The sequence below is a fragment of the Monodelphis domestica genome, chromosome 4, assembly GCF_027887165.1.
Source record: "Monodelphis domestica isolate mMonDom1 chromosome 4, mMonDom1.pri, whole genome shotgun sequence".
Taxonomy (NCBI): Eukaryota; Metazoa; Chordata; class Mammalia; order Didelphimorphia; family Didelphidae; genus Monodelphis; species Monodelphis domestica.
The window spans coordinates 394,435,315-394,447,471 of record NC_077230.1 but is presented as its reverse complement, the minus strand read 5'-3'; the positions used below and the strand labels follow the sequence as shown (position 1 = coordinate 394,447,471).

The 12,157-nt window shown below is 39.6% G+C and overlaps 1 protein-coding gene across 13 annotated transcripts in view; it reads left to right on the top strand.

Moving 5' to 3' along the window:
- FHAD1 (forkhead associated phosphopeptide binding domain 1) overlaps positions 1-12,157 on the top strand; it is a 218,672-nt gene that overhangs the window by 64,189 nt on the left and 142,326 nt on the right. For 10 of the 13 annotated variants that reach the window (XR_008918130.1, XM_056825253.1, XM_056825258.1 and 7 more), the window contains one exon: positions 9,195-9,277. Coding sequence is in view for 12 of the 13 variants with exons in the window: in XM_056825253.1 (XP_056681231.1) it covers positions 9,195-9,277 (83 nt within the window). In the remaining variant the exon portion in view is untranslated. Of the gene's footprint in view, positions 1-2,514; positions 2,999-7,376; positions 7,409-9,194; positions 9,278-12,157 lie in introns of those variants that run through there. The other 3 variants (XM_056825264.1, XM_056825262.1, XM_056825263.1) reach the window with 2 other exon arrangements.

The window sequence follows — 12,157 nt, the reverse complement described above, 5'->3', positions numbered from 1 at the left end:
AGATCTGGAGACTAAGTAGACATGTAAAGAATCTTTAGCAAATGACCTAGACCTGAATTTTGGGTTGCATATTCATTCAGCAAGCATTAAGCTTCCTCTGTATGTAGAACACAGTGCTAAGTGCTAGAGGAGGTAGAAAGACTAGACAAGATACATCCCTTTCCTTCAGGGAGTTTGTGGTCTGATGTGGGAGATACTTTGCAGATGGGCAGTGAGTCTGTTTCCATACTTCCAGGAATGAGGAGCTCACCACCATTGCTGGGCAGCTCTAGCCATTAGTCTTCTTTCTCAGATTGTGCCCAAAACTGCTCCCTAGAAATAATCTACCCAATGGCCCCTTTTCTGTTCCCTTTAGAGACATAGAATTAGTCAAATTTCTCTTCCACATCAATTTTTAGGCATCTAGCTTTTCATTCTTCATTATTTGTCTTTTCTTTTTTTTTAACTCTTACCTTCTGTCTTAGAATCAATACTGTTTATTAGTTCCAAAGCAGAAGAGCAGTAAGGGCTAGGCAATAGGGGTGAAGTGACTTGCCCAGGGTCACCCAGCTAGGGAGTGTCTAAGGCCAGGTTTGAACTCCTGTCTCTCTGCCTCGATTTCTATCCACTGAGCCACCTAGGTGCCCCCATTCTTCATTATTTTACAGATTCCTCAAAGCCATTTCAGGGGTGGTACTCAGTTTAATACAGGAAACTTTTATTAAATGTCTGCTACATGGACGCCTCTGTGCTAGCTGCTGGGGATACAAAGATAAAGTATGGCTCATTTTAATAAATACTGATTAAGTGCCTTCTAAAATGAGAAACAGTCCTCGCCCTTGAGGAGCTTATATTTCATTGACACAGAGTAGAAAAATCCAAGATTACACAATTGCAGAAAATTGGAGTTGGAAGGGATTTCTATGGTCATCTCATTCATCCACTGTGAGATCCTTCAGGGCAAGAACTGTCTTTTACCCTTTTTTTTTTAACCCCTACCTTCTCCCCTAGTAACAACTCTTAAGAAAGAAGGGCAGGTTTAGGCAAACAGGTTAAGTGACTTGCCCAGGGTCACATATCTAGGAAGTATCTGAAACTAGATCTGAACCCATGACCTCTTGAATCTAGCTTGGCTCTCTAGTAACTGTACCACTTCACCATCTTTTGTACCCTCAGTTTTTAGCAGAGTTCCTGGCAACATAGTAGATGCTTATTTAAATGAATGTTGATTGTCTGATTGCAAGTTATTTCATTTTGGGTGCATCTCATCTGAAGATAGCCAAACCATTTGCCTTCCCTTTCCAATCTTTTTTCTCCAGGCTAAACATAACCCGTTTTTTTAATGATCTTATTTTTAAACCTTTACCTTTTGTCTTAGAATCCATACTAAATATTGGTGTCAAGGCAGAAGAGTGGAAAGGACAAGGCAATTGAGGTTAAGTGACTTGTCCAGGGTCACACAGCTCGGAAGCGTCTGAAACCAGATTTGAACCTTGTTTTCTTGTTTTCAAGCCTAGCACTCTATTCATTGAGCTACCTAGCTGCCCATCAAATGATCTTGATATGAAATAGTCCCATGCTCCTCCCTCAACTCCTTGCTACCACCCCTTCCAGTCTGTCACCTGCCTTCTACTTCCCTCGCCCTGGCACTATCTTCTCATGGAAGTTAGGGGATCCGGTCATCAACTGCAGCAGATTGGCATGAATGGACAAGACTAGCTGGGGGTTGGATTGTTTTCTCTCTAATGTGACTTTTCTGGATAGAGGCAGACTCCATGAGTCAGGAACTCTTTCAGGACAGACTGCTCTGTAGGGTTAAACAACATGGCTGAAGTCCCTTCTAACTCTTAATTCTGTGATTAAGTAACTGAAGGTCCAAGGTAGAATCCAGATGGGTTCCCATCTTCCATTCGAGCTCCTCCTTGACTCAGACCTCCTCCTATTCCCCAGCTTTCCAGCAGCTATCCTAGATTCTGTGTCCTCCCTCCCACCCCCCTGTGATCCTTTTGTGGGACTTGGCCCAATTTACTAGTGAGGCTCTGGCCATAAGCATTGTTCCCAGCTCTCTTCCTAGTCACTTTCTCCCTTGAGTTACAGGGCTTCTCCTTCTTGGGAGTTTTCCTGTCTGCCATCTTTAATCTTTTCCTTGGTAACTAGCTTAAAGGTTCTAGCTAGGCTTTTTTCTCTCTTCCATCCCTTTTCATTTTTAGGGCCCTCCATCCAATCCTTGGGCATAAAGAGTCTTAGAGTCTTGCATAAGCCTTAGGAGAGACACTCCATCCTTTGCCAGACTCTGGTGTCTTAAGCTCCACTTCATAAACTCACACCCAGTTCTCAACACCCTGTGCCTGGCCCGCTTCTCACTCCCCGGATCCTCACTTCCTACCCAAAGTCCCAACGGAAAAATGAGAACATCACCTAGTCTCCTGCCTGGGAGTTACAGATGCTGGAGATATTTCCAGGTTTTTTCTGGTGATATCATTTGATCCCATTGTGAGTCATCAGAAGTGGGTTGGGGTGGGCGGGCTTGAGAAGTCTTGGCAAGTTCTTTCTTTCTGTGGATTCATCCTTCCCAGTTGGTTATGTCACATCTACATATGGCTGCCTCTTCTGCTCCTAGGATTTCAGAACTGGGGAGTCCCTTACAACAGAGCTGGAAGGGACTGTAGAACAGAGAATGTAGGGACTGGAAGGGACCTTAAAATCAGCTCATCCTCATTGGAGGATTAGGAAACGGAAGATTGCTTAGGCGAAGCACACTGATAGAATCTTTTCCCACAAAGGGATGCTCTCAAATGTCCTGCATGTGCCCACTGGCCTTTCTGATTCCTCTGTGGCTCAAGGGATGCAATTTCTCTTCATAAGACAGTCTCCAAGGGAAGAGTTTCACACCTCCTGAGAAATAGTATAGTGCAAGATAGCCTCGGATTTTCAGTCAGACGACCTGAGTTTAGACCCCATTCGGCTGTTTTTCACCTGGATAATGTTAGACAAGTCATTTCCCACCTTGAGTCAGTTGGTAAGTCAATAAGCATTTATTAAGCACCTACTAAATATCAGGCGCCATGCTAAGCACTAGACTCTAGAACGAGGTGATTAGATCAGGAATTCTTAACTTCGGGTCTGTGGATTTAAGAAGATTTTTATAACTAGTGATATACTTTTTACACTATTTTATAGCTATAGAAGTATTCTATATAACATGACATTTTATAACTATTATTTTTAACTATGTAACTTACTTTATATGACAAAATTATTTTATAATTACAGAAGTATTATTTTAACTATTCTTTTAAAATTATATAAACATTTTATAATGGGTCCAGGACACAACTATTATTTCATAACTATATAATTATAAAAACTATTATTCTGTATTATATAACCATTTTATAATTATATAACTATCATTTTATAACTATAACTATTTTTATAATTTAAACTATTATATTATATTATATTATATTATATTAGTATTTTTGACGATATAATTATTTTATATTATGTAACTATTTTATAATTATGTGACTATTATTTTATAACTATGTAACTAGTATTTATTATATAAGATTATTTTGACTATATATTATTTTATATTATATAACTATTATTTTATAACTATGTAACTGTTATTTATTATATAAGATTATTTTGACTATATAATTATTGTTATATTATATAACTATTTTATATTCTGTAACTATTATTTTATAACGATGTAACTAGTATTATATAAGATTATTTTGACTATAATTATTATTTTATATTATATAACTCTTTTATAATTATGTGACTAGTATTTTATAACTATGTAACTAGTATTTATTATATAAGATTATTCTGACTACATAATTATTATTTTATATAACTAGTTTATAATTATATAACTATTATTTTATAACTATGTAATTATTATTTATTATATAAGATTATTTTGACTATATAATTATTTTATATCATATAACTATTTTATAATTATTTAACTATGTTTTATTATATGAGATTATTTTGACTAATTATTTTATATTATATAACTAGTTTATAATTATATAACTATTATTTATTCTATAAGTATTATTTTGACTATATAATTATTACTTATATTATATAACTATTATTTTATAACTATGTAACTTATTTATTATATAAGATTATTTTGACTATACAAATATTATTTTATGTTATAGAACTATTTTATAATTATATAACTTATTGATAAATATTATTTATTATATAAGATTATTTGACTATATAATTATTTTATATTTCATAACTATTTTATAATTATAGAACTATTTTATAATTATATAACTGTTATTTATAACTATGTAACTATTATTTATTATATAAGATTATTTTGACTACATAATTATTTCATATTACATAACTATTTTATAATTATAGAACTATTATTTATTATATAAGTATTATTTTGACTATATAAATATTATTTTATATTATATAATTATTTTATAACTATGCAACTATTATTTATCATATAAGTATTATTTTGATTATATAATTATTATTTTATATAACTTTTAGAATTATATAACTATTATTTTATAATGATTTAATTATTATTTCATATTATATGTGTTCTTTTTACTATATATTATATAGATATTCTATAATTATATAACTATTATTTTATAAGTATTATCTATAAGTATTATTTTATGTTATATGACTATTTTGTAACTTACTATATTGGCTTCCTTTGTAATCTTCTAGATTTTAGTTTCTGCATTTGAGAACATTTTTCGGAGACGGGATCCCTAGGTTTCTCTAGACTTCCAAATGGGTCCAGGTCACAACAAAGGGTTAGGTACTTCTGAGCTAGATAACCTCTACCAGAGCCTCATCTGGGCTGGGGTGCCCATGAGGTTCCCCTTGGGCTGATAGCCCTTCTGCTGGGCTTCTTCTGGTAGAGAGTCCCAGAGCTACTTTTCCATCGCTGTGTGTCTTGTTTATTCTTGGTTCCTGATACAGACATGGCTGCCAACCATTATTGCTCCAGAGATACTGATGAAAAAGTCCAAATTCTCCGAAGTTTACAAAGTCCTCCTCTGGTCAGAGTTGAGGGATGGGGAGTAAGGAGGCCGAGGTGCCCCCTCCCATCTCCCTTAGCCCTACCCTCTGCACCAAGCAATTCCTTTTGGGAATGTGGCTGGAGTCTTTCAACACGAAGTTGCCAGAGGCCTGGCTTACTGGTTTGATATAAGCCCCACAGGTAGTGAGTAGCCAAGCCTTCTCGACCAATCCACATAGACTTCTGGTACAATGTCACTCCATGTCATCCAAATGCTTGCAAAGATTTCTAAACTGATTGAGGACTTTTTTCTCTGACTCTGAAACCTTTTTATGGGTCGATTGGCTCCATAGAGGTATCGAGGTCTTGTTCACATTCACTTCACTGACTCACGGAGGTTTCCTTACCTGATAAAGGAAGCAGGGCTACGTGGGGTGGGATAGTGGAATGGTCAACTCAATTGACCTCCACTCTTGTAACTCATTCATTCGATTAGTACTTAGTGATCACCTCCTACTATGATCGCCAGGTACTGTGCTAGGCATCAGGGATGCAGAATTCCAAAATGCCACAATCCTTGCCCTCAGGAAGCACATATTAGTCTAAAGGGAAAAATGACATCCAAAGGCTGCCTGATCAGGAGCAAGGAGTCCAACTGTGACTGCTTAGCAGGAAGAGGATCCTGAGAGACAAGAAGGAATTCAGATATCGTGAGTTGGTGAGGATGCCAGGCTGCTAGGAAAGAAGTGTGAATAAGCATATTTTCAGAAGCATTTAGGTGGTGAGGTGGTGGAGAGAGCTCTGAACATGGCGTCAAGAAGACCAGAACTCAAATTCTGCCTCAGAGACTTATTAGCTCTGTGATCCCTAAGCAAGTTCTTTCAACTGTCTGCCTCATTTCCCTCATCTACAATAGGGGAATAATAGTAGCACCTATCTCAGAGGATAGTTAAAGATCAAATGAGATTAAAGTCATAAAGCACCTTGTAAAGCTTAAAGTACCTTATAAATGCTTTATTTTTACTTTTAAACTTTTACTTTTATATTAGTATCAATGCTAAGAAGAAGAGTAGCAATGGCTAGGCAATTGCAGTTAAATGACTTATCCAGGGTCACACAGCTAGGATGTAGCTTAGGCTAGTTTTGAACCTAGGTTCTCCAAACTCCAGGTGTGGCACTCTATCTACCGTACTACCTAGTTGACCCTTATTAGAACTATTTTCAAATCAATGGCTTTCATTCTTATGGGACCACTCTCTCCTGAATGTGGAGGGATAAAAAAAGAAAGTAACATCTAACTGTCCTTCACTCTTTGTAGCCTGCCATCCTTATAGTGACTTGGCCCCCCAGGTCTATGTGTGATGTAGGATTTGAATTCAGAACATCCTGATCTCCAATCAGGTGTCCTATCCACAGCATCATATACCCTCGTGAGTTTGAGGACTCTAAATCCAGTGTTTTTTTCCTTCACACCTCAGTATTTGTTTTTTGGAGCATTTAAATCTTGAATTCTTGGGTAGGGTTTGTATATTCTATTAATCTTCTCCCCTTCTGCTTCTGCTGACCAAACCTTCTGTCCCCCTAGAATAAGAAAACACACTCTCTCCCTTATTCTCTCTCTTTAAGTTAAAAAAAAACTCATACAAACAGTTTAGTTTTTTTGCTGACCAACAGGTTTTAAGAGTAAGAAACCAACATACCAAAAGCTAGGCAGCCTGTGCTCCAGCCCCTTCTAATGGTTCCACCACCTCAGAGCTGGGGATCCTTGGTATTGTCTCTCTTGCTTCTTTCCTTTCGAAGCACAGGGTCAATTCAAGCTTCATAGTTTCTTTCCCAGCCTCCTCCTTTCTCTCATATCAGCTATCGAGCCCCTTCTTCTTTGGGCAGTTCTCAAGTCTCCTCTTCCTGCCTGAGAGTCAAGGTCTTTTCCCCAAGACTCTCTGCCCCATGAACAGACCATATTTGATACGTTCAGATTAATTGCAAAATAATTATGGTGAGGGGGAAGAATTCTAATAAGTTCTCATTGACTTATCAACTGGCCCAGAGTGGAAAAATGACTTGCCTAACATTATTCACGTGAAAAATAGCAGAATGGGGCAAAAAAGGGAACCAGGGAGCACCTCCTATAGGAGGCAACCCTTGCAGGAGTTGTACAATGAAGAAAGCTAGTAGTTGTATGCTACAGAGATATAGAGAGTGAGTGTTCCAGGAGTGGGAGAGAGCAGGTTTAAAGGCAGAAGATGAAGTGGGGGAAATATGGGCAATGGGAGTAGTGGGTAATGTGAAATCAGTCTGGAAGATTATGCTGGAGACAGAAGATGTAAATACCAAACAGATGCGTTTTTATTTGATCTTTAAGATAACAAGAAGCAATGGAGACTTTTCGAGCAGGTAAGTGATATCATCGGAGCTAAAATAGTAAAAATTTCCATTTTAAAGCTATGTGGAGGGGGTAGTTGGGTGGCTTAGTGGATTGAGAGCCAGGCCTAGAGATGGGAGGTCTTGGGTTAAAATCTGACCTCAGACACTTCCTAGCTGTGTGACCCTGGGCAAGTCACTTGACCCCCATTGCTTAGCCCTTACCTCTCTTCTGCCTTGGAATGAATTCATAGTATTGATTTCAAGACAGAAAGTAAGGGAGAAAGAAAGAAAGAAAGAAAGAAAGAAAGAAAGAAAGAAAGAAAGAAAGAAAGAAAGAAAGAAAGAAAGAAAGAAAGAAAGAAAGAAAGAAAGAGAGAGAGAGAGAGAGAGAGATGAGAGAGAGAGAGAGAGAGAGAGAGAGAGAGAGAGAGAGAGAAAGGGAGAAAGGGAGAAAGAGAGAAAGAAAGAAAGAAAAAGAAAGAAAGAAAGAAAGAAAGAAAGAAAGAAAGAAAGAAAGAAAGAAAGAAAGAAAGAAAGAAAGAAAGAAAGAAAGAAAGAAAGAAAGAAAGAAAGAAAGAAAGAAAGAAAGAAAGAGAGAAAGAGAGAAAGAAAGGGAGGAAGGGAGGAAGGAAGGAAGGAAGGAAGGAAGGAAGGAAGGAAGGAAAGGAAGGAAGGAAGGAAGGAAGGAAGGAAGGAAGGAAGGAAGGAAGGAAGGAAGGAAGCTATGCAGAGCAGTGGTGTCAAACTCAAGTAGAAACAGATTTCTACAGGCTGAATATGCACTTAGAAAACCATGAATTAAGGGAAGCTAGGTATCTCAATGGATAGAGAGCCAGGAAGTCTCCTGGAGACAGGAGATCCTAGGTTCAAATCTGGCCTCAGATACTTCCTAATCATATGACCCTGGGCAAGTCTCTTAACCCCAATCTTATCCCTTAACAGTCTTCTGTCTTAGAATAGATACTTAAAATTGAGAGTTGAAAAGAAAAGAAAAGAAAACCATGAATTAGCATTATGTAGGTTATGTATTTATTTCATTAAACAATTTACATTTTAATCTGATTCTGGAGCACTCTGGTAGAGGATGTCTTGGAGAGAACAGAGGGAAAAGGAAGCTAATGCAATAGTCCATGCTCGAGGGTGATGGCTAGGGAGATGGCAGTGTGAGTAGAGAGAAGGGGAGGCAACCAGGAGATGTGGTAGAGTAGAATCAATAGGACTTGGTAACTGATTAGATGTAGGGGTGGTGAGCGGGAAAGAGTCAAGGATAAAACTGGTAGGTTGGTAACCTGTAAAAAAATCAGGAAAAGGGTTAAAGCTATGTTTAGATATTAGATTTAGAGGTGAACGGGACTTTAGAGGCCAGCAAGTCTAAACTTGTCATTTTATAAATGAGAAAATAGAAACTGACAGAAATGAAGTGACTTGGCCGCCCCCCAGGTCTATGTGTGATGTAGGATTTGAATTCAGGACATCCTGATCTCCAATCAGGTGTCCTATCCACAGTATCACACTCCCTTGTGAGTTTGAGGACTCTAAACCCAGTGCCTTTTCCTCCATGCCTCACTAGCTCTCCATGTTGAGTCTGAGATGCCTATGGAACATACACGTAAGCAAAGATATCCAGCAGGCAATTAGCGATGTAGTTTTAGTCTTAAGGAGAGAGATGAGACATTCTTGGCATTGCCATCTCCACTACCCAGTACAATGCCGGGCCCAAAGTAAGTGCTTGTCGATTGAAACTGAATGAATCTGGTGAACCTGAATGATGTGAAACTCACAATACTTTTGTCTTTTATGAATTGCTTTGTATCAGTCTGGACAACTGGAGAATCCATCTGGACTTCTGATGAGGGGTTTTTTAACCCGGATCGACGGACTACAATATCCCAAGACAAGGTGAGATCTTCTGATAGAAGGGGCTCAATTGCTGATTGGTCAAAGCATGATAAAAAGGGTCCCCGTCTGCCCCAGTGGGGTTATCATAGTTGCAGCTCTTTTCTGCTGCAGATAAGACTGTGTGTATGAAAGTGATAAAGAGAGAAAATGTGAAAGAAATGGAGGCAGGAGGGGGGGGGAGAGATGGAGGGAGGGAGAGGGAGAAAGAGGGAGACCAAAAGAGGAAGAGAGGAAGAAATGGAGAGGGGTAGGAGAGATGGAGGGAGGGAGAGAGAGAAAGAGGGAGACAGAAAGAGGAGAGAGATGGAGGGAGGGAGGGAGAGAAAGAGGGAGACCAAGAGAGAAAGAGAAAGGGAGGGAAGAAGAGGGGAAGAAATGGAGGAGGCAGGGGAAGGTGGGAGAGACATAGACAGAGACACAGAGAGAGAGACAGAGAAAGAGACAGAGGGAGAGAGAGAGAGGGAGAGAGAGGGAGACAGAGAAAAAAGGAGGGAGGGAGAGATGGAGAGAGACAGAGAGAGAGGAGGGAGGGAAGAAGGGAGAAAGAGAGAGAAGGAGAGAGGGAGGGAAGAAGGGAGAAAGAGAGAGAAGGAGAGAGGGAGAGAGAGAGAACAGAGGGGGAGAGAGAGAGAGAGAGAGAGAGAGAGAGAGAGAGAGAGAGAGAGAGAGAGAGAGAGAGAGAGAGAGAGAGAGAGAGAAGGGAAAGAGAGGAAGGAAAAAGAGACAGGTATAACAGTAAGTCCCATCAAATTTATCATTTCATATTGATGATAAATATAACATCAATGGGGGCCAGTTATAAGATGGAGGGGCAGGGGTTGGGGCTGAAAAGTTGCCAGTTTGGGGCTCATTATCAGTTTTTGAAATCCCTAACAATTAGTCACCTCAGAGTGAAATAGAGTGCTTGAGAGACAGTGAGTTTCTTACCACGGGAGGTGACAATAATGGCCATGATGTGATAAGTGATATTTATATAACCCTTTAAAATTGGCAAAGTTATCTCCCTGAAGCCAAGGCTTGTTGACCACTTAATGGGGGAGACTGAAGAGGGCAAAAAGAGGCTAAAAAAAGGACTAAAGCTCTCCCTTTAAAGTCCCTTTTTAACTCTGAGATATCATGAGGTTTGGAGAGGAGGGGTGAGAGGGAGGGAAGACAGAGCACAGACCCCCCAAAGGGATCACTAGCTGTATTTCAAAAAGCAGTTCATGGAGTTTGGACTGATCTGGGAGCCCAGGAGAGGGATGATGGCAATAAGCCGTCACCCAGCAGCTATCTGCTGGAGAGGTTGCCTCTGAATCAAGCCTTGATGGAAAGAAAGGAACTGAGAGGGGGAAGTAAGGGCATTGTATATTCCAGGAATGGGGCAGAGGGAGCTTGGGAGTGGGGTCTTTGGGAAGGCATGACGATAGCAAATGGAATACCATTTCTGAGCTGGCTGGAATCTAAAAGGCACAAAAAAGAATACTTCAAAGCGAGTTTGGAAAGAGTCAATTGGAGATAGATTGAGGGGGAAGATTAACGCTTGGGGACTGTGAGGGGGGAAGATTTGGGATCCTAGACTTTCATAGCTAGAATACATCTTAGTCCTAGAGATCGCACCTAGAAAACACATTGCTGTTCTCAAAGATTGGGGGCTGAAAGAAATGAGTCAGATGCTTGGGAGGTGAAGCCAAGAAGCTACATACGTCAAGCTGCACTCAGTGATGATGTATGCCGACATTTTTTCCTCATTACCCTAACTGGTCAAGTCTAAATGGCTTTTACTCCAATTTTTCTCCTATCACTGTTTTTTTTAAATCCTTACTCTCTGTCTTACAATCATTTAGTCAGTAATAAGTATCATTTCCCCAAGGCAGAAGAGTTGTAAAGGCAAGCAATTGGAGTTGAGTGACTTGCCCAGGGTCACAAAGCCTAGGAAGTGTCTGAGGCCAGAGCTGAACCCAAGATGTCCCTTCTCCAGGCCTGGGGGCTTTTTATCTACTGAGCCACCTAGTTGCCCCTCCTATCATTGTTCATAGATTGTGTGAGTTGGAAAATTCACTCTATAGGAGGAATATGGAGAAGCAAGTTATCCAGCCCAAACTGGAGGGGTGAAGAGCAGAATAGCCATTACCTTTCCTGTCTCCTCTCAAGACAGTAAGATTGGAAATAATCAGCAGGGATGAGAAGGAGCCTTCTAGCATGGGACACAGAGTGGAATTTTAGAGGTCATCTAGTCCAACTCTCATTTAACAGCTAATGTAACAGAGGCACGGAGACAATACTAGCAACTAACGAGTGAAGCACTTTCCAGACACCTCATTTGATGTCCATGCAATGCTAGGAAGCCGGTGCTATTAGGATCCCAGTTTATCCATAGATGAAAAAGCTGAAATGGGCAACAGTTAAAGGAACCGGCCCAATGTCATACCCTCATTTGAGTGGATCTCTAAACCAATCCTCTACTAGACCATCTAGGTAGGGAAGAGATTTGCCTAGAGTCACTCCAGAAGTCAAACTTGGATTGCAGGACAAGTTCAGGGCTCTTTCTACCACCCAATTTGGCAGCTGGATGGTATGGTGGATAGAGATCTGTCTAGGCTTGAAGTCAGGAAGACCTGAAATCAAATAAAGGCTTAGACACTTAATAGCTGTGTGGTCATGGGCAAGTCATAGGAAAGGGGAAAAGAAAGGAGAGAAAAAGAAAGAAAAGGAAAGGAAAAGATGCTATCTGCCTCAGTTTCCTCAATTGTAAAATAGAGATAATAATAGTACCTACTTCTCAGGAGTATTGGGAGGATCAAATTGAGATCATTGTAAAGCATTTGGTATAGTGTCCAGTACACAGTAGGTGCTATATAAATCCAGCTATTACTATTATTTGGCTCCTGGATTTTTGTC